Here is a 26,674-nt window from a genome sequence, read left to right on the forward strand (position 1 = left end):
AGACAGGCATCAAGGACAACTAATGTTATTGCTACTAGGCTAATTCCCCAAATTCCATTATTCAAAGTCACATAATGTCACTCACTATATCTTTACAGATGAGTTATTCCCAACATTATTTTATTTTATTTTATTTTACTTTACTTTACTTTATTTTATTTTATTCTACTGATATGTTGTTGTTGAGACTGGACCACAATCTGTATCCCAAGAGGGCCTGGAATTTATTATGTAGCCTAAAACGGTTTCAAATCTCAATTCTTCTGCCATAGCCTCTGAGGGGCAGAATTATAGGCATGAGCCACACCTGGTCTTAATGCTATTTTAAATCTTTCTCTATCAATCAAGGCAAATTTGGGATTTTTTCCATATTTTTGAGACTATTACAGTGATAGTTCAATGGAACAGAAAATGTGACAAATTGGCTAAATATAAGCAGTGGTGAGTTTTTATGAGAATAAAGGCTCATCTTAATACCGCAAAGTTCAACATACAGAACAAAATTATAAACATATTCTAAGATTTAATAGTTGTATGGTTCTTTACTATAGTCAAGAGAAGGAATAACTCAGAATAAGTTAGACACTTACAGCCTCCAACTGGTATCTCATGGCACTGGGAAGGGTAGACAGTAAGAATAACAGTAGCAGGAGAAGTTCTGTACTGACCACATGACCAGAAGGGCACAGAGGTAAGCCTTGTGGACAAAACATAAGGAATCTGTTGCTGACAGGAAGCCATATCACTAGGCTCTACTTCTTACTGGAGCTCCCAAATGACAAGCAACTCCCCCAGGGCCACACAGCCTGTGACAGTTGGACCAAAGCCTTTTTTTGAAGTACACAAAGTAAGTCTCCCACTGTCTTCCAATGTATGTTTGGAGAACCACTGAGTGACCTTGAGGTCACAAGCTGGGTATCTTATTGGGTCAATTCAAGTCCTAAATTTCAGTGAGCTGCATCTCTTATTTACTCTTAGCTTTGAATCCTTATCCATGATCCTGGGAGTTTCTTCCAATATTCCTCTATTATGGTGATATTTTATTTGTACTGAAATGTGATTTTATTTGTATATTAATAAATAAAGTTGCCTGGGGGGTCAGAGCTAATAGCAAGCCACAGCAGAAGCTGGACAGTGGTGGTGCACGCCTTTAATCCCAGCACTTGGGAGGCAGAGCTAGGGGGATCTTTGTGTGTTCAAGAATACAGCCAGCATGGAGACACATGCCTTTAATCGCAATACCAATAATAGAAGACCTGGAGCTCTGTACAGAGAGACGGTGACGAGGAGGTTGTGTGGTTGGGTTTACAACCAATAAGAAGGCAGAAGAGAAAGTCAATAAAAAGGACAGACACACAGAAGTAGGTCTCTTGCTGAGAGGAAGGACAGCAGCAGCAGTGAAGGGTAAGAAAGGTTTTTTAGCTCTTAGCTACTGCTCTGACCTCTTTGGCTTTTAACTCTGCATTTGGCTCTGTGTTTCTTATTTAATAAGACTGTTCATCTTCACTCTATTTTTTCTTACAGGGTAAAATGCATAAACAAGGCAGCTCTCACTCTCTCAGTTCCTGCCGTCTACATGACTCACAAAGAATTTTCCTCATTATTACCCCTTCTTTAAGCACAGGTCCTTAGGACTTCCATGTTTTTTCCTTCAATTGCTCCTTGAAATTGTGGTCTGCTGTATTTAAACACAGGCAGGAATCTATAATTCATAGTATCGCAATTTGTAGAGCAACTGGTCCTCCTTAAAATTGCACCTGCAATTTGAATTGTCTTTTACGCACCCCTTAGGCTTCTCTTCTGCTTGCCTCTACCCTTTGGCACACTGTATGGACTCCTTATTTTATCTAGCCTCTCTCCATTCATCACCACAGTGTCTAAGGAGCTCAAGAAGAGAATAGCAACCTCGGGCAATTTTTAAATCAACTATCTTATTTTCTTCTGTCTCTAACAACGAAAATTTCAAATGTGCTCTATGTTCCCTTTCAAACTAGAAGGAATAAGAAAAATAATAGACACAGTTAGAGGTGTTCCATGGCAAAGAACAGAAGCTAAAGGACAGGGGAACAGGTAAGTACACAGTCCAATTCCTAGGGACTAGCAGAAAAAGAGAAGGTAACCCAAGAATTGGTCCAAGTCAAAGGAAGATTAGCTGTCTGTAAAATACCTTTTACCCTCCTCTAAGACTGCATGTAGAATGCTGTTCATCCCAAGTTATTGGGTACTAAGGGCATCCTGTTTCCAATAAATCAGGCATCAACACCCAAAGTTGTACCTTTAATGATTTTATTCCTGAAAAATAAAATAATTTCTTTAATCAACAGATTTATGAGTGTGTGTGTGTGTGTGTGTGTGTGTGTATGTGTGTGTGTATGTGTGTGTGTTCCTTATAGGTGACAGAAATCCATATGGAGCACTACATATCAGAGTGAAGGTAAGGGAAACTGCCACCCTAAGGGAGATAGTAGGATAGTAGGTTGAGCGAGATATAGATGATAACAGATAAATAAATGAACAGATAGATAACATAGAATACACACGCACACACATACACACACAGATTTGTTAAATTTGCTGTGCTACCTAAATGAACACTGTGCAACTAGTCAAATCATTTTAAAGGGGTATTTTAATATGATGAACACTGGTGATATAATGTTATATTTTAAAAACTTATAGAAGATAACACCTACACAACTCAATTAACATGGACAAGTTAAGCTAGAGTCTAACTAGAGCTTTCACCCCCTACTGAATAGTGTTCATGGTGCTGGAAGGTACTCTGCATGCTACCAAAGGAGGAAAGTAAGCACCAATCCAGCTACAAACTCTTTGATCTATAATGATGACCGCCCTACAAGATGCACCAGTGCAGTAGTGGCACAAAGCTTATGGGAGTCACCAACCACTATCTAATTGGATTGAAGGCCCATTCTATGACATGGGACCCATCCCCAGCACTGCTCAGTGGCCAAGAACACAAGAATGGATAGCCCATGGACTTGGGGGAAATCACATACTACTATTCTGCTAAAGGAACATAACAATAAAATGCCTCCTAATGACTTTCTGCTGTATTCATAGATCAGCACCATTCTCAGCCACCATAAGAGAAGCTTTCTTCTGCAGTAGATTGAAACAAATACAGAGTCGCCCAGCTAGAGAATATGCAGAGATAGAGACCTTGAAACACTCAGTCCCCAATGGGATGCCTCCACCACATCCCTCCCCTCAGGGATCAGGGAAGTCTGTGGAAGAGAAGATGGAGGGTGTAAGAGCCAGTGGGGTTGAAAGACAGCAAGAAAACAAGACTTTCTAAACATAGCAGGATCGTTGTGTACATGATCTCATAGAGGCCGAGGCAGCATGCACAGGGCCTGCTCAGGTCTCTACACCAGATGGGTCCCAGCCTAGAGAGAAGTACAAGCCCCTATCCATAACCCAAAAGCAGTCTCCAATTGATAACCACTTGCAAATGAGAAGTTATCTCTCTCCAACTGATTTTCACTGGATATGCACACCAGTCTTAAGGGCAGGCCCCATGCCCAGCAGTAGATAGCCAATAGAAAAGAAACTTAATGGCATCTTTGGAGGTTCTCTGTCTCATAATGTTTAGTCAGGGCATTTATTTATTTATAATTTTAAATATTTATTTATTTATTTATTTATTTATTTTTAATTTAAAATTTTTTCATTATTTTTCAATTTTTAAAAATTTTAATTTATATATATAATCTCATATTACTTTATTCTTGTTCTTTAGGTGCCTGTTTGTTTTCTAATAAGAGACTTAAAGGATGTTGGTTCAGTTGGAAGGGGATGTGGCAAGGATCTAGGAGGAATTAGGGGAAGGGAAACTATAATGAGAATATATCATATGAAAAAAATCTGTTGGGTTAAAAAAAAGAGAATAATTACAGACTAGCATACTGTGTAATATCATTTTATAAATGAGCAAAAGAATATTAAATGAGATAGGAGTTATTTGGTATGGGCTCACAGACAATTTTTATATTGGTTTTGGTTGTCTGTATTTTTAGGTCATTAGAATTAACTTGTGAAGTTTAAAGGTTTTTAAGGAAGAAGTCCATGTTTACACTCTTGACATTCAGACCTTTAGAACATTATAAGAAAGATGTACCTCTGTGGAATAACTAGAAATTAAAATCAAGAATAGATAACAATGACTTTCCCCTCATTTTCAAGTACTAGACTAGAAAGTTAGCCCAATATGGCGTTATCTCATATCCTCCATCATGAGCAAAACTGAAAGTTCTACTTTCTCAGCAACAAGAGAAAAGTTGGCTACATAAACATCTCACCCAAAATAACATGATAAAAATTATTTAGGAAAATAAAGTATTTAGTTACAAATCGTGTGTGTGTCTCAGAGCAGCCCCATAACAGAAGGTTGCTGCATTTTTAAAACTCAAATAACAAAATGAAAATGTATTTCCATGCATATAGTAAAAAGAACAAGAAATTGAGGTAAACAAATCTATCAGGGAGTACAAAAGATATGGTTTTTTGACCTAATAAAAAATTTAAAGATACATATATATATTGCATCATAGAGAAAATACAACTAATAGAAAGCTGTAAGGAAAATACCATGTGACTAGCAGGAGTGTAGGCCCTGGAAGACATGCCAATCCCCACCCCCAAGACTACTCATATATTGGAAAGTTACATACTATAAAAGCTAACTTTCATCCTCCCTTATTCTCCATTTCCATTTTGGCCTGAAAAAAAAGCAAGGGCCTCTGCCTTTTCTTCAGTCCTGTAATGAGACAGCATGCCCTTCTATCCACCTCACTCTTTGGCAAGGCAGAAAAAAATTATGAATGACCAAGGAAGGAAGGGGGAAATGTAGCAATGTGATTCAGCCTCTTGTGTATTCCCTCTATGTGTGGATTGTCTTGCCCATGGGATGCACACTCTCTGGGCAGCTGACTGGGTTCCTACGCATGCCTTCATAGGTAGATGCTGAATCCAAAATCTCTTCTAGCCATTCTGGAGACTCAACATAAATGAGACTGGATCTACTCTGTGCTCTAGGGAATTTTATGACATACCAAGATTCTCCTTAGAAAAAAGCTACTACATTTGTGCTTAATGAGTCTGCAACCTCCAAGGTGGCAATCCAAGATGAGATGAATACATATAATGGCATCTATTGGACAACTTTATGTACCTCCTTAGTTGTTTTGAACTCAGGATTAAACACAGGGGAGAAATAAATGTTATTACTCAAATTGTTACCTCAGCCCACAGTACACAAGATTTCTATGCCAAAATATTTCCCACAGCAAAATCTAAAGGCATAGAAAGTGAGTATTGGATGAATACACAATAACAATTATTATAATAATAACAGATACAAGTGATGGCATTCTATTCAGTAATTAAAAGTTATATTTAGGACAGTCTTATGAAAACCACACATCCATTAGTACTTTTAATATATACATATATTTTTAATATATACTTACTTTTTAAAATGCAAATGATACACAGTCTTCATATGGTCAATGCTTTCTTCTATGACCAAAAACCATATAATATGAAAACCAAGCCATGAGGCTTTTTTTAAAGGGGACACATTATAAAGTGCAAAGCAAGTCTTCTGTCTGTCCCATCACTCTCCAAAGGTAACTGTCATTAGCAATATTGAATGAATTCTACCCACAAATACATACACACACACAGGTGCTTTATAGAGGTAAAATTGTTCTTAAAAGTTTAAATTTGCGGGAAGAGATATATTTGCTCCTGTGTGTAATTCCAGCATCTGGAAGGCTGAGGCAGGAAGGTCACAATGGATCAAAGGATAGCCTAAAATAAATGCTGAATCCCAGGCCATCCTGGGCTACAGAATAAGATCCTGTCTCAAAATTATTTTATTTTTCAAGATGAAACAAAGAAAGGTACATAGACAGATAAATGTCTACCTGGAAAAGACCTAATGTCCCAGTTTGTATCAAGTGTCTATGAAGGATCTGCTGCCCTGCCAATGTCCCAATGAGACTCACAAATGAAGCAGCTGCAGGAAGTGTTACTGTTACTCAGTGTCCATACTGTAGCGGATTCTGAAAATGCAACAGCAACTTTTTGTTCTACCTCTCCTCACTTCCACGATCTCCATGCTGCTTGTGAATGTAGGACTGTTGTATGCTTAGCACAGACATTTACTGCCCCAAATTCCTCATTGCAATTAATCTTCTGATTAATTAATTATTAGCTAGAACAATTGGCACATCCACAGTCTTTAGTCAACGCATTGTGTGCAGAGTGCTAGGTAAGGAGAGGACCACTAAGACTTTGAGAATCAAGACTTTGAGGGTCAAGGTCAGCAGCCAAGCTAACATAGAGAGTCAGTTCTCAAGCTTCTCCAAGTTAAGCAAATAATTAGTGCTTTAGAAAGCAATGCAGCTAGCACCAACCCCTCTCCCCTCAAAAAGGAGATTCATTTTGTGCCGCTAAGTTTTATTTAAAGACCATGCAATCGCATCCCAGCTGGCTTCATTGAAGCAACAACGTGGGCAATCAGTGACACCAACTGCAATGCCTTCGTTTCTATAAACAGTAATGAGTGGAGGGGGTAGGATGGTACTAGAAGCCTATGTATAAACAAGAAAAATCATTTCAGCAAGAGAGATTGTCTGGGCAGGTTCACAGCATCTCTGATTGGGCATCAGAAGAGTCTGAGATGTCCAGTATTGAATGGCATTGGAAGAGATGCTCTGACATGACATTTGAAACATGGTGCAGAGAAAATAACATGGCACAAATAAAGCAATTGTATGCACCAAGCTGAACAAAGCGAAAAGAGTAAAACACTATGTAAGACATTCAACAGAAATCAAGGGAGCACATCTGTAAGTATTCCCCAGTTGTTCCTCTGGAGTCACAGATTAGAATTTGTACCTCTGTAAGAAGCTGATGAACTTTATCTGGCCCTAGATAAATGGACATGTTGATGTATGGGCAGAGGTGAGAGAGATATAAATAACTAGGAGGAACATGTGACCCTGGGCAATGCTAAGTAAATTTAAATTGAGGTGTAGGTCAACTATGTTTATAAAAGAAATACTCCTTAAAGTGTTGGGTTTTTTTTTTTTTATTCAAAAACATTATTTCCAAAAGGGAATGTGGAGTTGTTACCCCCTGCTCCTTGAACCACAGCTGCTAATTTGTATACCCCAGCACGGCTTTTTGAATGCTTAGGTGCTTTAGAAACTCAGGAAGATTAACATGAATCTTGAGCCAAATGGACTTTTCCTTCTTCGATGTGATCCTTGTCATTAAATCTCATAAAGCTTGGTTGAAGCGAAATAAGCAAAGGCTCCTGAGTCCTTTGCTTGGGCATTTATTTCATCCTTCATTGTATCACGCTCTTTGTTTTCATGTATGTCTCTTCCTGCTGAGTCTCTATGAGCATCTCATACACAGTGTACCCAAGATTTTTTGCTGAATTGAAATATCAAAGCAGAAATCCCTGAGGGCATAACATGTATAACTTTCTACCCTTGGAAAGAGAATAGCAGACAAAAAAGGGAATGGAGCCTTTTGCAGAGAGATAATTGGCTTGATACAAGTATTCTAGGCTTCAGAAAAGGTCTGGCTTGCTTCCTCTCTTCTGCTGTACTTTACACAGAGCCAGAAAAACACAGTGCTGATCCATGACCCAGATGAGGACAACATTGAACCTGATCCCTTCCCCATGAAGAACTGCACTGGGTTTCTTCCCCCAATGCACCTTGTCTGAGTGTCCAAAATTACGGGAGAAACACAGTGTTTACTTGCACTTACCTTGTTTACTTGCCTGCAAAACTACTATAAACTGTCACTGCTTTAAGCGACACAGTGAGTTTTTGCTTATCCAGATATGATTGGGGGCATCAGAATTTCACATTTCTAGGTAAGTAAAAAATATCAGCTTCATCCCTTAAAGAGTTACAATGAAATCACAAGTATAAAAGAGTAATCACAAAGTGTTTGGGGGACATCAGTGAAGAATTGGTACAATGGTAAAGGAATAATGTATCAGCCATGCTAAGAGTACCTGCTAGCTTATTGAAAGATAACAAAGCTTAAGACTGTGGCATAATACACTAACTATTAAAATACTGTGAATGGAAGCCAACACATATATTCATTAAATACTACAGAAGATATCAGGAAGAAACTAGATTGTTTTGACTGGGAAGAACCCTAAACATGACTCCCTAACATTACACTAACTGTTATTTTAAGCAACATTGCTTATCAATCAGAATAGGGCAGATAAGAAACTACCTTTAAAAGGAAATTATGAATATGGCTTTAACATCTCATTTCTATTAAATGTCCATCAAAGATCGTGCAGTGGGTTCTATTAACAACAGACGCTCAGGGACACAGACTAATGCAATAACCACTACCCTGAACATCACCAACAACCACCACCAGCAACAGAAAGAAAAAAAAAAATGAAGTGCATTGCGCTATTAGAGTTTCCGTGTACCAGTGTGTCACCTGCTCACATTTCTTTAGCCATTACTAATCAAATGGGCACACTTAACTTCATGAGGGTGGAATAAAGATATCTGAAGTGTTTTAAAATGGGAAGTATCCCCCATAGGTTCTAGTACTTGAGTACTGGGTTCCCAGCGGGTCTTGTGTAGGGAAGTCTAGGAGGTGTGGCCTTGCAGAAAGAAGCATGTCACTGCGGAAGGTGTCTGGGAGTTTAGAGCTTGGAAGCTGTAAGAGCTCTCAAAGCCCTGCTTCTGCCACCAAGCCTGTCACTTGTTGTCATACCTCCTTGCCATGACGGACTCTTATCCCGCTAGAATCCCAAATAATCTCTTCTCTAAATTGCTGTCAGTAATGTGTTTTGTGACAACAGCAGAAGAGTAAGTAATAGATCTGACAATGTTCCCCAGAAGAGGAACCCAAAGTGTTGCGTGAAAGATGTTAATGACAACTCCATAGTAAGACAGTAAGCAATCCTGTTTCAATAAAAAAACAAAACAAAACAAAACAAACAAAACAAAAAACAAAACAAAAACAAAAACAAAAAAAAAACCTGAAGTCACCAGGACATCTCAACAAAGAAAATATGCAAATGGTGCACAATCATTTGGAAAGATGCCCAACAGGACATACTATCAGAGAATTTCAAATCAAAGCAAAAGGATATGACTAGACACCTATGAGACTGCCAAAAAAATCCAACACATTTACAACAACAAATTCAGGCAAGGATAAGGAAAAGTGTGCACTCCTTGAGGGTCAGAGTGCAAAATACCATAGCTGTTGTTGATTTTTCCTTACAAAGTCAAATTTCTTTTATTACATAATCCAACAATAGGTATTTGCCCAAATGAATGGAAATTTTATGTTCACACAAAAGCATGTACATTGATGTTTATAGCAACTCCATTCATTATTTCTCAAACTTTAAACTGCCAAAATATCCCCTGCTAGGTGAATGAATAAATAAATTGTCTTACATGCCAACAATGGAATATCCTTCAGAGTTAGGAAGAAATGAACTGACAAGGCATGAAATGAAAATGAAAGAAATTTAAATGTTGATTAAGCAAAAGAAGCCACTTTCAGAAGACTGCATACTATGTTACTACAACAATATGATATTCTAATAAAGGTAAAACTATGAAGATAGTTTCTTTTTAAACCAGTGGCTTTTAGCAGTTAAGGGAGGTGAGTCATTGGGGAACAGATTTTGGGGACAGTAAAACTCTGAGTGACACTATAATGGTAGAGATATGTCATTACCCAAACCTACAGAATGTATACACCCAACAGAAAATACACAGTGCCAGTGCAACTTCATGTATTGCAACAGATGAGCCACTCTGATGAGAGATGGTGCAAGCAGAAGAGACCAGGCACTTGTGAGTGCTGGAGTTCATAAGACACCTCTTTAGCTTCCTTCCAATTTTGTTATAAATCTATAATGGCTCTAGAAAATGACATAAGGTTCCTAATGATACTACATTAATACACAGTAGACAATGGACTATCTAAAACAAGTTAACCAGTAATAAGCAACATCTTCTTGAGTTTTCTGGCACTGACTTTAAAAACCTAATGTGAAATTCAAAAATTGAAAAGTAAATGCCATAAGAAACTATAAACAACTGTCCTCAAAAGGTAGATTTTGTCATTCATTTTCTTTTTAAATTTAGTAGATTCTTGTGTGTGTGTGTGTGTGTGTGTGTGTGTGTGTGTGTGTGTGTGTGTGTGTGTGTTTTACTGGACATTGAATCCAGGACCTCAAACAAACAAGGGTAACCACTCTACCACTGGGCTATACTGACAGCCCATTGGATTTCCTGATAATTTTCAAAAAAGATTAAGTTGAATTCAAAATTTTCTCAAGTACAAAATATATTATTTCCATTTGTACTAATGGTTGATATCAGTCACTTTTACCTTTGAAGAAAAAAAAAAAGCTTAGAGAGCAACATTTTCAATAGTTCTCTAATGTTGATGCTGGAAAGAATATACAGCGTATGAAAGTATTGACTGCGCAAACCTGAGAGTCTGAGTTTGAATCTCTAGAAGCCATGTAAACACTGGATACAACTTGAGTATCTATGATCTTAGCGCCCCTATGGAGAGATAGGGAGCTGGGACAGGAGAATCCCCTGGATGTTCATGGGCCAGCTAGCCTGCTACACACAATGGAAAAACAACAAAGAGACTCCATCTAAAACAAGAGGGAAGGAAAGCAAGGCTAGACACGAGGATATCTTCTGACCTTCACATGAAGGCCATGGCATAGGAATGCCTGTACTCACACACACAAAAGCATGCCCACAGACGCATAAACATATATCACAACACACACAAACACATAACAGCTAATGTTTTGGATGCCGCTATCTTGATAGGAAATCAGCTTATGAACAATAACCATATGGTAAACAAATATCCTTCCTTGAATCATTTCACTGCCCTGTAGAAAAATCATAGTCTAGATACCCAAACCTGATGCACAGTGTCTGAGACACCTTGTCTATTAGTGGGTAATTTTCATTTGGATGTCTGCAAGATACTTGAAAACAGTGCTACTGTGAGTTCTAAGTATGTCCCTTTGTCAGGCTCAATGGATGAGTTATGCTTACCCAGGGTTTTGGAATTCCATATCAAGGAAACTAGATGTTCTTGAAGGGCTCCAACTCTTGACATCTGATAACCCTTCACTCTGCCAAGCTGGGAAGCCCCTCCCTTACTGCTTATGGCAGAAGAGTCACAGCCATCACTTCCATGTGGCTTTTCTAGAATAATTTAGTAACAACTAAAGCAAGCAAGCACATGCATACACACCAACCCATACACTTACCTTACTCCTCCACTGGGGACCAACTCCCAGCAGGTCCCTGGGTGTTAGGGCAGATTTTGCTCCTCTACAAAATCAGAATGGACCCTGCTACAGGGAGAAGCCGGTAGCCCTAAACTCATTGGTGGGACTCCAAGGCTTTTCCACACTCATCTGCAGAGGAATGTGTTTTGATCACCACCCTTCAGTGCCTGTTTCTTTATGAAAGCCCCATCTCTTTGTGTCACACTCTCTCTTTAAAAGCCCTTTTAATTCATCAATCTCATAGAAATGTCACATTCTCTAAACAGAGATGTTTAGATTTTTAAGCTTCTAATCGACCTTTTAATAGGCTGGCTCCATATGCTTTAAAAAAAAATTGCTTAAATGAGAAAAAGAACAAAACCCGAGTAATGAAAGAGGCTGGGAATTTAGCCTTGAGCAACTGACTTCACCATGTATTAAGACTGCCTTCCACGTGTTCCCATCATCTCTGTCCTTCTGAAGTACAAAGGACTTATACAGTGGTAGACTTACTAAACTAGACATGATATTAATGTCCAAAAATACAGAGGAAAGGAAGACTGATAAATGTCCCTGAAAAGTTCAAAACCAATGGTTAATTTTAATTTTAGGCCCATACAGTTAACAAAATATAAACAAAAAATGTAACATTTACAATTTCAAAGCTTGAACATGTAAGTTGAATCTCTTAATCTACTGTAGTAAATCGAATACCATGCCCCTCAGGTATGTGATCAATTCAACTGCAATGAGGAAATACCTAGAATGCAACTGGAAATACATACTGACATTGTTGAAAATGTTTCTGATTTCCTTTCAGGCAAAATTTAAAAACTTACAGTGCTTTCATAGCCTGGTTTTTATAAATTCACTTCATGAAAATTTTCCAGTTTCTTTACTCCAATTTACATGAGATCACTAGGCATAGCACTATTACCTGCAGAATTGCTATGAGGTTATGCTAATGGAAGAAGCCACAGTAATGATACCAATTTAAAACAGAACACACTGACAATGTATAAACATGCTAAGCATATTGTACATGAGAGGTACCTGATATACAAAAGTTCAATTAAATCTTTAGGTGTTGTTAAATCATGTTATTCCACCCACAATGTGTGCAATATGATTGTGGTAATTTAGATTTGTACACAAATTGACAAACAGCCAGGCTATGTTAGTTGCATACAATCATAAGCTCTATCAAGTAATAATTTAAATAAAGACCCTATCATTCTAGAAACACTCTCTCTTGGCAAGTAACTACATATTACCCTGTTAGGAAAAGACTGGGGTAGAGGTTTCATCTTCCCTGTTTGGTCCTGTAGCCTTTTACAAAAAAATTTCTAGAGTGTTCATTCCCCCAATAAAATATTTACGTCACTAAGTAAAATTACATGTATAAATAAGACACTACCTTCTTAAAGAACCGTAGGTTAGAAGCAGGTAAAGTCACAAACAGAGGAACCAGGCAAGAGCTAACAGCATTTCCACTTTTAATTTTTTTCAGATGAAAGCCAAGACTTTTTAAAAGTAGAGTGACTTATGGAAATTGCCTCATAACTGGATCTCTTGACTTGTAAGCCCCATGCCTGCAGCAGCCCACGCTACCCAGTCACACGGATCACCCTTTCCATTTGCAGCTGTTACTCTTTGGGAAACGAACTCTGCCTGTTGTCTGAAGATTTTACCTTGCTTTATCTGAGGAAGTGCCTTGCTCAGTTATACACCACACATGCCTTAAAATTTTACACCTAGGGTGCGAATGCCTTTCCATACAATCTATTTACATTCTATTTAATGTGAACCAAGAGAAATGAAACAGTATTTGCATGCATCTCCAGAGGTTTCCTGGGTCACATACCATTAAGATGCAAGCCTTTACTGTAAAGCTTTTTAGTCGAAAAAATGTAGGGAGATCTTTCTGCAACTCACAGGCACAGTAACAAATCAAAAAGAAAGTCTAGGATTACATGGAAGTAAAACATGAGATTACATGACCAATTTCATTTCACAAGGATGTCCACAAATATTACGTAGTTAAATTTTCCAGTTTCTTGAAAACTAGCTTCTAGTTTTATTTTTTGACTGGTGAGTCCAAGTTTGAGAAAGGATGAATGAATGAATGAATGAATATATATATATATATATATATATATATATATATATATATATTCTCAAATATAATTTTCATAGCTCTAGAACAGGGTAAAAATAGGTGCCATTACCAAATGAATCAGGTCCCCCCCGAAATAGCACACAAAGTTTCAAACACAAAAGCTATTATAATGTTGTTGAATTTGATAGTTATTTGGGGTTTGTAGATCAAAAATACATCCCTTGCAGAGACACTTGTTTAAGCACAATTCGGTGCCTTTCCTGTCTCCTCACACCCCACCTCCACTCTTGAGAAAGCAACCCAAGAGAGCAGACACTGAATTAGCGCTTGCAAGATTAATAGATGATTGATTTAAAGGGAACTTTCATCTTTTGAAAGAGTCAGACAAAGGAAGAGAATGCCACGAAGCGCCACACTGTCTTGCAAGGCTTCTGCAGAACAGAATGGCTTATTGGGCTCTAGTTTGCTTTTTACGAAGTCGAAGTCGTTAAGTGTTTCAACGATTTCTCTCAACATCACAGGTTACTCAAAAGATCAGTTTTTCTTTGCTTTCCTTTAAGGGAGCAGATTGGCTAAGTCCCAGGCTACTTGGGAGTCTCCCGCTTCAGCACCAAGGACAGAAATCGCTCCCTCGCCGCCGAAAAGGTAACCCACTTAACCACCGCCAAAAGTCCACTTGCAGGCAAAGCAAGAAAAATAAGATACCTGTCTGCCAGCCACCTGTTTAAAGTCCCCTCTGCAGCCGAATGAATGCACCAGCAACTTCTCCGAGGAGACCCTGGACAACCGTGAGTCCCAGGCCGCCCTCGCAAGTCACAAGGAGCAGCTGAGGCGCGAGGAAGTGTGGGAGCCGGTCCCTCCCGCTCCCCGAGTCCCGGACCCGCAGGCTGTGTCCCGGGTGCGGGGCGACAGCGCGGGTGACTCGAGGGCTACACACACTCACACACACGCGCACACGCGCACACACGCGCGCGCTCGGAAGTCGCGGGCCCTCTGGGCGCAGGGCTCCCCGCGGTGGGCAGCCCGGGAGGGGACGTCGGCTCACCGCTCGGGCTGTCGCTGGACCTCAGGCTCCTTCCACAGAGGCACTGCAGCATATGCACTCCTTTCTTCAGAGAAAGCGCAAGAATCTTCATGGAGAGACGCGCGCGGGGTCGGCCGGCTCCCCGCCCACCTTGGCTACTCCTGCGATCGGGCGGTGGCCTGCGCGGGGCGCCGGGGTCCCGAGCCCATGGCACGTCCCGGAGCCGCGCAACTCGTTCGCCGGGCTGGGGCTCCGCCGGGGGCGGCCCTCCCGGGGGGCCCCCGGGCTCGGCCACGCCTCAGCGGGCTCCGCGCGACACTTTGGGACTTTCGGGAGGGCGGCCCCACTGCAGGCGGGAGTGCGGGCGCCGCCGCGGCGCGGAGGACGTCACCGCGGGTCGCGCCTCCTTCGGGTCCCGCGACCCGGGGCTCCGCTGCCTCGGGGTCCCCGCGGCGGGTGGCTGGGGGCGTGGCGCGCGGCGTGGGAATCCGGCGGAAGGGAACGCCCGCAGGAAGGACTGCACCCGGGAGGTCGCCGCCGAGCGTCAGAAGCGACTCGGGGGACTGGGGGGCGGGGGACCGGGAAGCAAGCGGGGTGTGGCATGGAGAGCGCTTCAGGGCGCGGGTGGTGAGAAAGTGAGCTCAGGCGGTCTCTGGGTGCTGATGTGGGGACCCCGGACTCCTGGATTTCCTGGATAGGGCTGTGACCTTGGGTAAGTCTTTTGCCACCTTGGGCGCCTCTCCATAAATCAGGATGGGGAAGAGGGTGTGAAATGCGGGGGTGGGGGGCGGGTTGGCAGCTTCTGACAGTTTTGTCCCTGGCCTTCCGGGCTCCTGGACGTGTTTAGCATGGGCGCAATCGGAAGAGCAGCCTGGCTGGAACACGAGAGTTGGAAAGGGAGAGGGGCGGGTGAAGCAGAAGCAGACAGCACCAGCCCTTCACTATGACGAGAGTATTCTGGTATCCTCTGCCCCTGCCAGATCCTAGGAGGATCTGCTTGGTGTTAAAGGGCTCACGTTTCTTTACAACAGCTGCTTTGCTTGCGTCTTGCCCCTCACTTACCAGAGATTATCAGTGTCCCTTTTGGAAATGGGATAAGAGAAGGACTCAAATAGTGATGTCCATGGGACAGAGCGTCCCCCTCTATGAAATCCCTATGCAGAGAGGAACCTTTAAGGACAGACATCTTTAAGAGCACAGATACTGGAGAGAAAGCCTGAATTCAAATTCCTCTTTGCTGTGTGATCTTCAACACATTAACTTCTTGGGGCTTGAGGGTGTTGATAGTTCATCACTAATGGCTGAGTGTCTCATGTACCCCTTGCTGCGGCTTAAGAATGCTCTGGTTATAAGTACTGTCATGCTAGCTGCCTCCTTTAGAGTTTTGGATTGTTTTCACAGCCCAGGGAATGGCAGTTTACATACCAGGACCTGCACAATCCAGGTGATAAGAAGTTCAGTGGCTCCCCAGGTAATTCACTGCACAAACCCTGTTAGAAGTTTGGCCCTGACACTGAGTCAGAAACCATCTTGAACGCTTTCCATTCGTAGTCTCCAGGGCATCTAACACTACTTGTTTTTCCAGGAAGGAAAGAAGACTAAATGGCTGTCATCACTCCCTCTCTCTTTACCTCCTCTAAGGTAACCCCCGCTGGTCTTCCTATGTTTCCCAAAAGTTGAAATTAAGTATTCAGATGGCCTGCTCTCATGTGTACACTAACATTCTGGTGATTCTTAGGACCAGGTATACTCATCTCAAAGAAAAAAAGAAACAGAGGGGTTACATTCACATACTGTCATGGTACATTCCTTTTCTTTTCAAAAGTGGTATAAGAAAGCCAGGATATGTAGAAGGGCCTCTTGAGCCCTCGGTCACTCTTGGCTCCATACCCTCAGCTCCTTTCAGAAATCAGCTCCAGACAAGGCTATTTAGGATGGTTCTAAGGCTCAAAGAAGATCCTCCCTAGTCTCCCACCATGTCCTGTCTTAGTCTCATTGGTCTGTAACTTGAGCAGAGATCTCTGTGAACTTCAAGACCCTTGAAGATCATGCTAAACTCTCTTCTTGGTCATCACCAAGAAGGTTCTGAGGCCCCAAGGCAACAAACAGCCATGGCCTTCCTCTTTCCCATCTCTGCGGGAATTAGTAAGAAAATTGGCTCTTCTGGGATTCTGCCCATGGAGAATCCCCAAGGAGGGAGAGACAATTAGCCAGAGGAAAACACCTAAAAATAGCCCTGGGTGCTAGTTTTCCGGTAGAGGCCTCCTGCTCTGGAACCCAAAGCCCAGAGCTTCTGCTTCACTTTGAGAGAAGTGGTATTGTTCAACAAAGAGCAAATGGATCAAAAGGACGAGACCTTGGTTCTCAATGGAACTTGAGCAGAGTGAGGCAGTCCGTGCATAAATTTAAAACACACCTGAGCATGCGTTCGCGCTTATGCTAAGCCTCTCTGCCTACCTGGGAAGGTTGTCACAAGGATTCAATGGGCTGAGACTCATGAAAGCATTTGAAGATTCTAATTATTTATGAAGGTGAGGTGCCAGTGTCAGCTTTTCTGGATTCTAGGTCTAATGTAGTGGCTCTGTTACTTATAACAGGAAGCACTGAAGTGTGAATCTTCTGATCCCTCATTAAACCTGTACCCCCACAACCCCTTAAAAAATAGGGCAGGGAAGTCTACGCCATCACAGTTAATATTCAGATGGCCTGCTCTCATGTGTATACTACCATGCCCATGATTCTTAGGACCAGGTATACTCATCTCAAAGAAAAAAGAAACTGAGGGGTTGCATTCACACTGCCACATTATCAAAGCACCAGAAGTCCCTTTAAACTGGATAGCATAGCATAGTTTAACATGATTTACCTTTTACTTTAGATGATACATGTTTCATTAAAGTGGGCCCCAAGGGGAGGCCCTCACTAGAATTTTATTATTTGGACTGTTTTTAAATATTTTCCCACACCTAGCAGATTTTTCTGGAAGTACCTCCACATGTGATTGGCATCAGTGACCACAGTTCAGCTTCCCTAAAGTATCATGTGCAGGGCTTCAGAAGAATTCACTTTACCAGTGCTGTTATATAGAAAAAATAAATAAAAAGTGTAGAGGCCAGGAGAGTGGTAGGCTGGTTTGGACAAAAACTTTTCAATTTTCTTTCTGTTCATTTCTAAGTCAAACTCAGACCTTTTGTAGCAATGATATTTTATTTTGAATGTAGTACATATAGTTGCCTTGATGAGTAAACATTAAGTTATGTATTTTCTGTCTCTCACTGGGGCTTTTACAGTTTTCTATGCTTCCTATTTTCCAGTCAAAGTGATACCTGGGACCAATCCTAACATTGAACGTAGCAATATGGTTTCACAATGAAATAATTTTAGCACTATTTGGGGGAGATAAGATATTGCTGTAAAAACTATAATGGCTTAAAACTTAGGATCCTCCTGCCTCAGCATCTCTAATGCTAGGACTGGAAATGTACACTGACTGGCCTAATATTACTTCATAAGAATTAAGTATATTGGTACATAAGTGAACTTGTTTAAATTTTGAACACCTAATTTTCACTTTTCAAAAATGTTATTTACTTAAGGTTTATATGAGTTAATGATTGTGTGAGGGAGCGGTGCCATTTTCAAATGGTGGCTAATATAAGGTATTTTGGTTCCTATTAAACACAGGAATCTGCACATGTTTGGCAACTAGTGAATTTATCTTCTTGGAACCCTACATTAGATCAGTAATAATCCATTAAGGCTTTGTCAGGTCCCCATATTTTTACTGAGTATATAAATGACTATTAAGTAGATAGCAAATTATTTCTCCCTCTCATCAAATCAAGCAAGCATGTGAGCTAAAAGACTGAAATCAGTATGACATGCAACAGTATGTTTGTCTTGTCTACTGTAGGCAGCAAACTATGCCTGTATCTCATGTCTATCCCCAGAATCTAGCTATCTTTGTTGCAATGAATTTCAATCTGTGCAAAAGTTGAAACAGCACAGGATTTATGTGCAATTTATCCAACTTCTGCTAATATTCACCGCTTATTTAACAATGCTGCAAACATTAAACCCAGAATATTTACACTGGCGCCTGATAACTCTACAAACTACAAGCTTTATCAGCATTCACAGGGGCTCCTCTTACTCTCCATTCTTTCTGTTTCAGGATTCAGCTGGGACCTGTACTAATCCCCGAGTAGCCTCAGTGTCCTCCAGTCTCATGACAGACCCTCAACCCTTCCTTGTCTATCAAAACCTTGATCTCCACAAACATCGGTCGACTACCTTGTGAAACACCTTGGCAGTTCCTGATGCTTAGTCGACAGTGACTCCGTTTGGGAAGACTGACACAGGTTGACAGTGTTGCTCCAACCTCAACCATACATCACTATTAGGGGGATTCATGCTGTCGATCAGTGACATTAACGTTGCCCAGTTGTGTCTGCTAGGTTTTTATATTATAAATGTCTGTTTTAAATTTTATCTTGAGAAAGCATGCCATACCAATGTCCTGTTCCTCGTCCACTCTCACCTGCCACTTTCCACATGTATGGGCAGGTCCTGTCTGTGACAGCTGTCACTGTACTCAGTGCCAAACAGTGAGTTCAAACAGCCTTGATTTCTTCAATAAACTGGCAATCATTTTGAGAGACTACCCTCTCTCCCCACTTACTTCTTTATTATTTATATACATATGGTCTCACACAGGGTTCTTCTGTGGGTTGTGGCTCCCTGTCATTGTCCTGTGGCTGAGGTAGTTTAGTATTAGGGGCTGCTTTGATTGAATACCTTGAATACCGTTGCCTTTGGGCAGTTTCTGTTTTTAAATCACTTCCTTAATTTTGAGAGATTAGAACAGTGTACTCATGGACGAGTTTGTGGCCGTGAGAGCCTTCCTGGAGCTTGTGTCATTTCACTCATTGACTCTGTTGAGGAAAATGCATGTCCAGGAGCCACAGGTGCAAAGGCGAACCAGACAGGGTGGCCTTCAGGAGTTTCTAGTCATGAGGGAGAGACACTCACCCCTATGGCCACAGAGGAGAGATGCCATGCTTTTGACACGAAGCCTTGTACAAATAAAGAGTTGACATTTTGGCTAGCCCATGACAGAATTTAATAAGCTAGAATTGACATAGAGGATTCTTAGCCATATTCTTGGCTAGGAAAGAATGTAAACAAATGCCCCAAAGTCCAAAAGTCCATATCCAGACAAGATAAACAGAGACTTACAGGATTTATTGGTTATTATTTCTAAATCCAAGAAGCCCTGACAGCCATCTCCCAGGTTTACAACAAACTCACCTAGGGACACACAGGCAAGTTTTGTTCATCTCACTTACAAGACAATGGAGACACTTTACTGCAGAAACATTAATGTGTCTTGTTATAGGCGAAGTTCTAAATATAGGGACTTTCTAACATTTTATGCACTAATCACATTACTTTTTAAAAATAAAAAACGTGAGTTAAAGAACAGTATCTTTCCAACTATTTGAGGTCCCATAGATCTGAACTAATTAGTAGTGAAAAGATGCTCTGCAAGTTACAGGCAGAGAGCTAGGCATACATGGTGCTGTGCATTGAAAGCCAAGTTTTAAATGTTAGCAATTTGACGGTGGCCTCTAAAACAGCAGTTCTCAACCTGTGGGTCCTGGCCCCTTTGGAAGGTCAAATGGCACTTTCACAGGGGCTGAATATCAGATATTCTGCACATCAGATACTTACGTTATGATTTACAAGAGTAGCAATATTACAATTATGAAGTAGCAATGAAAATAATTTCATGATTGGGGGGTTAACCACAACATGAGGACGTATATAAAAGGGTCACAGCATTAGGAAAGTTGAGAACCACTGCTCTAAAGAATCATTATAGACTTTAAAATAATTTTATTTTAAATGAAAATATGATATCATTTCTCCCCACTTCCTTTCCACACTCCACTTTCTCACATGTACCCCCCCATTTGATCTCAAATTCATAGTCTCTTTCTTTTAAGAAATTGTTATTGTTATACAGAGAGAGAAAGAGAGCCCTAAATCCATAAACATGACATGTTCAGTCCATTTAGTGTTATTTGTATATACAGGTTTTTGAAAAAGCCAGTGAAATAATATTTTTAAATTGGTTTGTATTTCTGAGCATGAAATTCTTCCCCCAAACAATTACAACGATTGTGATGCTCTCCTTTGAGGAAGAAAGTGATGTCAGATGAGCTGCTTTTGAAAGGAGACATTTGCATCTATCATTTCTTTCCTGGGAAAGGTGTGTGGGAGAAATAGGGTGAGAGAAAGCAATTTCAGCCTGCATTTGCAGTTGCTGAGAGTCATACCACATAAATACGGCCAGACTTTGTTGTCCCCAGATGACTTCTCTTTGAAAACGAAGGAATAGATTCTTGAAAGGAAAAGGAGCCAGGCGAAAAAGGAACCATCATTTGAGTTTTGTTCACTTTCTTTTACTGACGACAGCGGAAGGCAAGATCAAGGCAATTTCATTCTGACAAAGCGAAGAATGTTAGTTGAGCAGTGATGGTGCTGACTTTGTGTGTGGTGGGTGTTCACTTTAAGTCTGTGCACACTGGTTTTGGAAATAGGCAGCAGGCTGGACCCATGTCAGTGTTCCTCTGTGAGACTGTCTGCTTGGTGTGCGGAATTTCCATTTTACCCATGTGTGTAATAATCAGTATTGGTTCTCAGGAATAAAAGTACATCTCATTTTCAATTTTAAAAATAGCACTTGGGAGGCTGAAGCAGAGGCAGGCACATATAATTAAGCCATACGTTGGTACATTCTTTTCCACGCATTTCATAGCCACCTTAGTGATGTTCTTAGCTTTGATTCCTAGATGATTCCAATACTGCAATGTCTCTTTGGAGATTGAGAAGGTTCACCCAAATCATAGTGTGTGATTTTCTGAAAATGTCTGTATTTGACTTCAGAATAACCAAGCAGTAATTGCATAATTACAAACATTTCCTGGGTCTCACAAGAGACTGTGGATGAAGGACTTTGATTGGTTCATGGATGAAGTATTTTTGGATGGGTTTGAGAGTATTACCTTGAGAGTTAACTTCTTACTGCCGTTTGACTTTCTTTTTCAGTACCTGGGGATTAAACCTTATAGGCTAGGCAAACACATTGCCAATAACCTACACTCCAGTCTAACAGCTTTAAAGTATTCACAAATGCAAACACGATGGTGCTGTTTCTTAATGAACTATTTCTTTCCTGTTAATTGGATGCTAGAGAAGTACTTGTTAAGAATTAGTGATAAAACTGAGTTTCTTAAGCATTCTGTAGGTACCATGCTTCATGTTTTAGATATATTAGCAAAGCTAAACATGCTATGATGTACATTTGTTCCTATTTGATATAAAAAAACAAAATAAAAAACAGCAACTGAGGGCTGTAAAGGTGACTTGACTGGCCATTGACTCATCATGCCAAGCTGTGAGGTCCAAGCCCAGAGCACATGTTCTGAACAGGAATATTTGAAAGCTTCCCATCAGTCAACAATAAGCACCAAGTAGTTTCAGAGAAACACCCACTAATATACTTTCAGGTATTCAGTTCTGTTTCACTATTTCTCCAGGTGCACATATACTCGGTGCACACTTGGTACAGGCTGTTTACTCACTTTCTACACTGGTGCTTTGACCGTGGAATCCGCTAAGATTAACAAATGCCAGCGGAGTCATCTTGGTACCTCCATCCTGGTAAGCCAGGAAGAAGGCCTACTGTTGATCATCCAGGTAAAAACTTAAGTTGAAAACTAAGAGACAAAAGCATATTCATCAAACCAGCCACCATGGGCTCAGGCCACCTCCAAGGCAGAAAGGGCTTCCATTTCCCAGCTGTAGATGTGAGTGATTGATTAGGCCTGCTGTAGAACAATGGGGAAAATACACTAAAAGAACAATAAATTTGAAACACAAGAATTCCCATGTCATATCAAATTCTGACCCTAAAATACTAATACCAACACTAATACTAATACTAATACTAATACTAATACTAATACTAATACTAATACTACTAATAATAAAAACTCTTTTTAAAATAGACTAGTCATTGTTAAACAAAACTTTGGAAAAGAGAAAGAAGAAACTGAACTCTGTGTCTCCTGTTTTTGAAGAAGGGTGTCACTCTGTCACCTAGACTTGTTGAGAAATTGCTATATTGATCACATTGGGTTAAATCCCACCGTGATCCTCCTGGTGAGCCTCTTGCGATACAATAGTGAGCCCATAGGAATAGATTATGTTGTTTACCCCCACAACAACCTGCATACCAAATTCTTAGCTTCATTTTGTGAAAGAGTATAACAAAGCGCAAGAAGTTAGGAAACTTAGCCACAAGCACTCAAATCCCACTGGTACTTACTGAGCATCTACTCTCTGTCAGGTATTATGCTGTGGTATTCTGTCTTGACGGACTCCGCTACCAATTCTGCTAAGTATTCATTAATACCCACTGCAATGCACAACATAAAATATCTGAAATCTGATGTCTAAGTGTCAGAGCTGAGGAGCAAACCCAGGTCCAATTTGGAAGCACAAGCTTCACCCACAGCTTCAGCAAGAAAGTGGACGTGGTTCAAGGGAGAGCACAGATACCCAAGTGAAAATAGTATGTGCATCCCAATTTATTATTTGTACAAACCAGAGATGCTGAAGATGGATTCCTAATGCTACCTACTAGAAGCATTATCCTAGTGACCTCTGTGTCATCTGATTTTGTAGTAATAAGTGTGCACCTGCATGAGACTAGAGAAACCAGATCTTTCCCGCCCTCCCATTTTTCTTCTCTGATAATTAACCTATCAAGACACAATGGAGCAGCTGCAGTGTCTGGAAGCATTAAACCCTTCAGACTCAAGCTGTAGACACTTCTCCACTGTCTCCAATGGTTGGTCTTCCTGACCTCTGTGTTGGATGAGTCTATTACGATCAATCCATGTGAGTCTATTAAGTGAGTAACAGAATTTATTAAGATATAAATTGAGGAAATACACTCACAATTACAGGACAGAGTAGACAGCAGAAATCATCCTCTGATCTGACTGGGAGTGAATCCACCTCACAGGCAGGAGCAGGGAGAAAAGTGGCAGGTGACCCTTCTCCATCTCCTTATAAGAGGTCATAACTACAGCAGGAAGCAGTGCTTCCTTTGAGCTTATAGCCCAAGGTCATGGGCAGAGCAAATACCACTACATGAGTCAATTTAAGGGCTTAAAGGGCTGTTCTTCCCCAAGTGTGAGCTTCTCTTTGCTTCTTTGAAGACTTCCCTTAGGTTGAGCATTACACTCAGAGCCACCTGATTTTTCAGGAAAGAACACATGACAAATGCTACCTTTGTGCATAACGGAAATGTAGGTTTGTCATAAATGTGGTTAAGGATGCATTTTTACATTTTTATGTGTACTTGTGTGAGTGTGTATCTGTATATCTGTATGGATGTGCACGTGTGTGGTGTGTGTTTGTGTGTGTGTAGAGGTCAGAGGTCATCATTAATTATCTTCCTTAGTAACTCTCCACTTTTTTTTTTTTTTATTATTCAGGGACTGTCACTGTATCCAGGACTCTGTTTTGTTTAGTTTAGGCTGGCTGGGCAGAGAGTTCTGAGGATCCTCCTATCACTGCCTCCCCACTTCTGGGATTGGCATTTGCTTTATATATGAGTGTCAGGGATATGAAATCAAGACCTCATACTTGCAAGGCAAACACCTCATCAATTGGGCCATATCTCCAGTGTCTCAGTAATGACCTCTTTCAGATAAATCATTTTCATTGCTTTTGTATCTAGTTAAAATGTAAGATTTCTGAACAATTTGATTAAGGTCTTATCTTCGTATGAGTTGTCTGCTTAAACTCAATCTTGAAAGAAAACTAACTGTATAATTACCCTGCTGTTCCAGACCAGACTTAAATTTCTTTCAGAAAATATTTATTGAGTATTCAGTATATTCTGAGAAGCTCCATGTGTGTGGAAACATACTATTGGTAGCGTTTTAAGAAGAGCAAACCTCAGATTTTCCATAAAAGAGATAACAATTTTGTATGAGCTTGGGGTTGTCATACATGTGTGTATGTTCATCTGAGGTAAGGAAATGTACCTAAAACTAAATCCAACAATACAAGTGGTGTTGATTGTAATGAGTCTCAGATTTTCCTAGGTTCACCCCTCTTTAGGGACTTCAGAACCAAGTCTTTCTCTCTTTATTCATCTGTCATAGTTGCAAATGTACATTAGTTTGAAGGATTATTTAGATTGACATCCAAATAGTACTTTGACTCCTTGATCATGAGATAGCTCCACCCCCAAAAAAGAATGTCAGGTGTTACTGAGTGACAGTTGTGTACTGAGAAATATGTAGAGTTTATTCCTCAGAGAGGAACATGCAACCCATACAGGGGGGGTTTCTGGAGCAGGGAGTTGATGCTGGGCTAGTTTTCAAAGTTGCATATGCATTCACTATAAGAACCAAAGCAGAGAGAGTATTTTTGGCAAGTAGAACAACTTGTGCAAACATATCAACATGATTATGACACTGTATAAACCAGTGTATCAGGCGAGTGAAGTTTCTGTGTGGACAAAAGAAAACAGAGCAACATCATTGGAGGTCAAAGAAGATGTAATGAGAGGAAAAAGATTCCAGGATGCAACCTTGGAAAGCAGTGACAGCTGCAAGATGGGTGGAGAGAACACCGATATTAACAGAGAAGCAAAAGGCAGACCAGGATGAACATTGCTTAGGAAGGGAAAGAAACTGGTTGGGACCAGGAACGTTTAGTACCTTGAAGATAAAATATGACACTTGAATCTGGAATAGCCTAGCCTATGGTGACTTTATATAAAAGAATTTAGGTGGGATAGAGTGGGCGAAAGGCAGCATTCAACAAGTTACGGAAAGAACCCAAGTTGCTAATATAGAGACAGTACATGTAGATCCCTCGCTGAGCTGTTTGCACGCTTGAGGGAGGACAGGAAGAAGGGAGAGGAATGCACAGTGGAGAAAGGGCCTTGGGATTTCCCCACACGAAGCTCTTTCCTGTTGGAGCAGAGTGACACCCTGACTTTAACTTGTGTTTTGCCCAAGGTGCATGTGTATGTGCATGTATGCATGTGTATGTGCATCTGCGCATGTATTGGCACATCGTCAACAAATCTTCAGCCTGACTCAGATCGATGTCTGCTGCCCCCAAAAGCCTTCGTATCTTCATGGGTGTAAGACAAAGGGGGTTAGATGGCCGTGTCCTATGCATAGGGTGTGTCCAGGAAAGGGGTGGCAAGAAGTGGGGGGTCACACCAGTCAGCAAAAACAAAGGGTTGGGCCAGTTCTCAGGGGAGATATATCTTTATAGAGCTTTAACTATGCACCCAAACAACGTTTTAAGTGTTAGACAAATGAAGCTAATTAATTTTAATAAAATAATTAAAAGCATTAAGCATGGGTTGTAGATCATAAACAAACCTCAGTTACAAGTGAATAGCACTCTCCCTGAAGAAGAGGAATGAATACAGAGTTTTTGTTTCAAAACTTGAGGAGATAAGAGTTTGGTAGAGTTCTGCAATGCAAGTGACAGAAACTCCTGTACACAACAGGACGCCAACTGCGAGTTTGTTTCTGATCTGAGTACTGGCTAGCAATTCTGTGGCTACTTTAGGTGCGCACTAAGATAGGAAAAAACCAAATATAAGCAATGAAAGGCAGGTTTTGTGCTGTTTAAAAAGAAGTTACAAACCAGGCAAGGAAGATGACTAAATCACAGCCTGAACTATTAGACAGGGATCCAGATATTGGACATCTTTAACTCAGTCTTCGTGTGACATACCTTGGGTAGATCCACCTATGTCTCTGTTTGCTAAGGAAAATATAGAAAGATGTGATCTATATATTATATGGCTTTCACATACACATTGATTTCAAACTCCCTACTGAATATAGCAGCAGTTAATGCCCCAGCCCCCGCAAACAACAACAGCAACAACACAACACAACACAACACAACAATAAATATGTCTCAGCATCCAGATTCAGACTCTTTGTATCATATCTGATACAAAGAACTAGAATTCCTGGGGAAATTAGAAGATTTTAAGGCTGGGGCAGGATCAACAGAAAAAGAAGATAAAAAGTAAATCTGGAGCATCCTTTGATGGCAG

General features: G+C 40.7%; 1 protein-coding gene and 1 long non-coding RNA gene across 3 annotated transcripts in view; one reads left to right on the forward strand and one right to left on the reverse strand.

The window, feature by feature from the left end:
* The window catches only part of Fgf12 (fibroblast growth factor 12), a 522,828-nt gene that overhangs the window by 342,631 nt on the left and 153,523 nt on the right, over positions 1-26,674 (reverse strand). The window contains exon 1 of one of the 2 annotated variants that reach the window (XM_036203271.1): positions 14,518-14,962. The exons of the other annotated variant lie outside the window; for it this stretch is intronic. Coding sequence (XP_036059164.1) covers positions 14,518-14,608 — 91 coding nt within the window. The 5' untranslated portion in view covers positions 14,609-14,962. Of the gene's footprint in view, positions 1-14,517; positions 14,963-26,674 lie in introns of those variants that run through there. 2 annotated transcript variants of the gene reach the window in all.
* Positions 15,086-19,342, forward strand: LOC118593757. The gene is made up of 4 exons (XR_004946303.1): positions 15,086-15,208; positions 15,898-15,967; positions 16,082-16,137; positions 18,671-19,342. It is a non-coding gene; the product is annotated as an uncharacterized LOC118593757 (long non-coding RNA).

This window comes from Onychomys torridus, chromosome 12 (genome assembly GCF_903995425.1).
Source record: "Onychomys torridus chromosome 12, mOncTor1.1, whole genome shotgun sequence".
In the NCBI taxonomy this organism is placed as follows: Eukaryota; Metazoa; Chordata; class Mammalia; order Rodentia; family Cricetidae; genus Onychomys; species Onychomys torridus.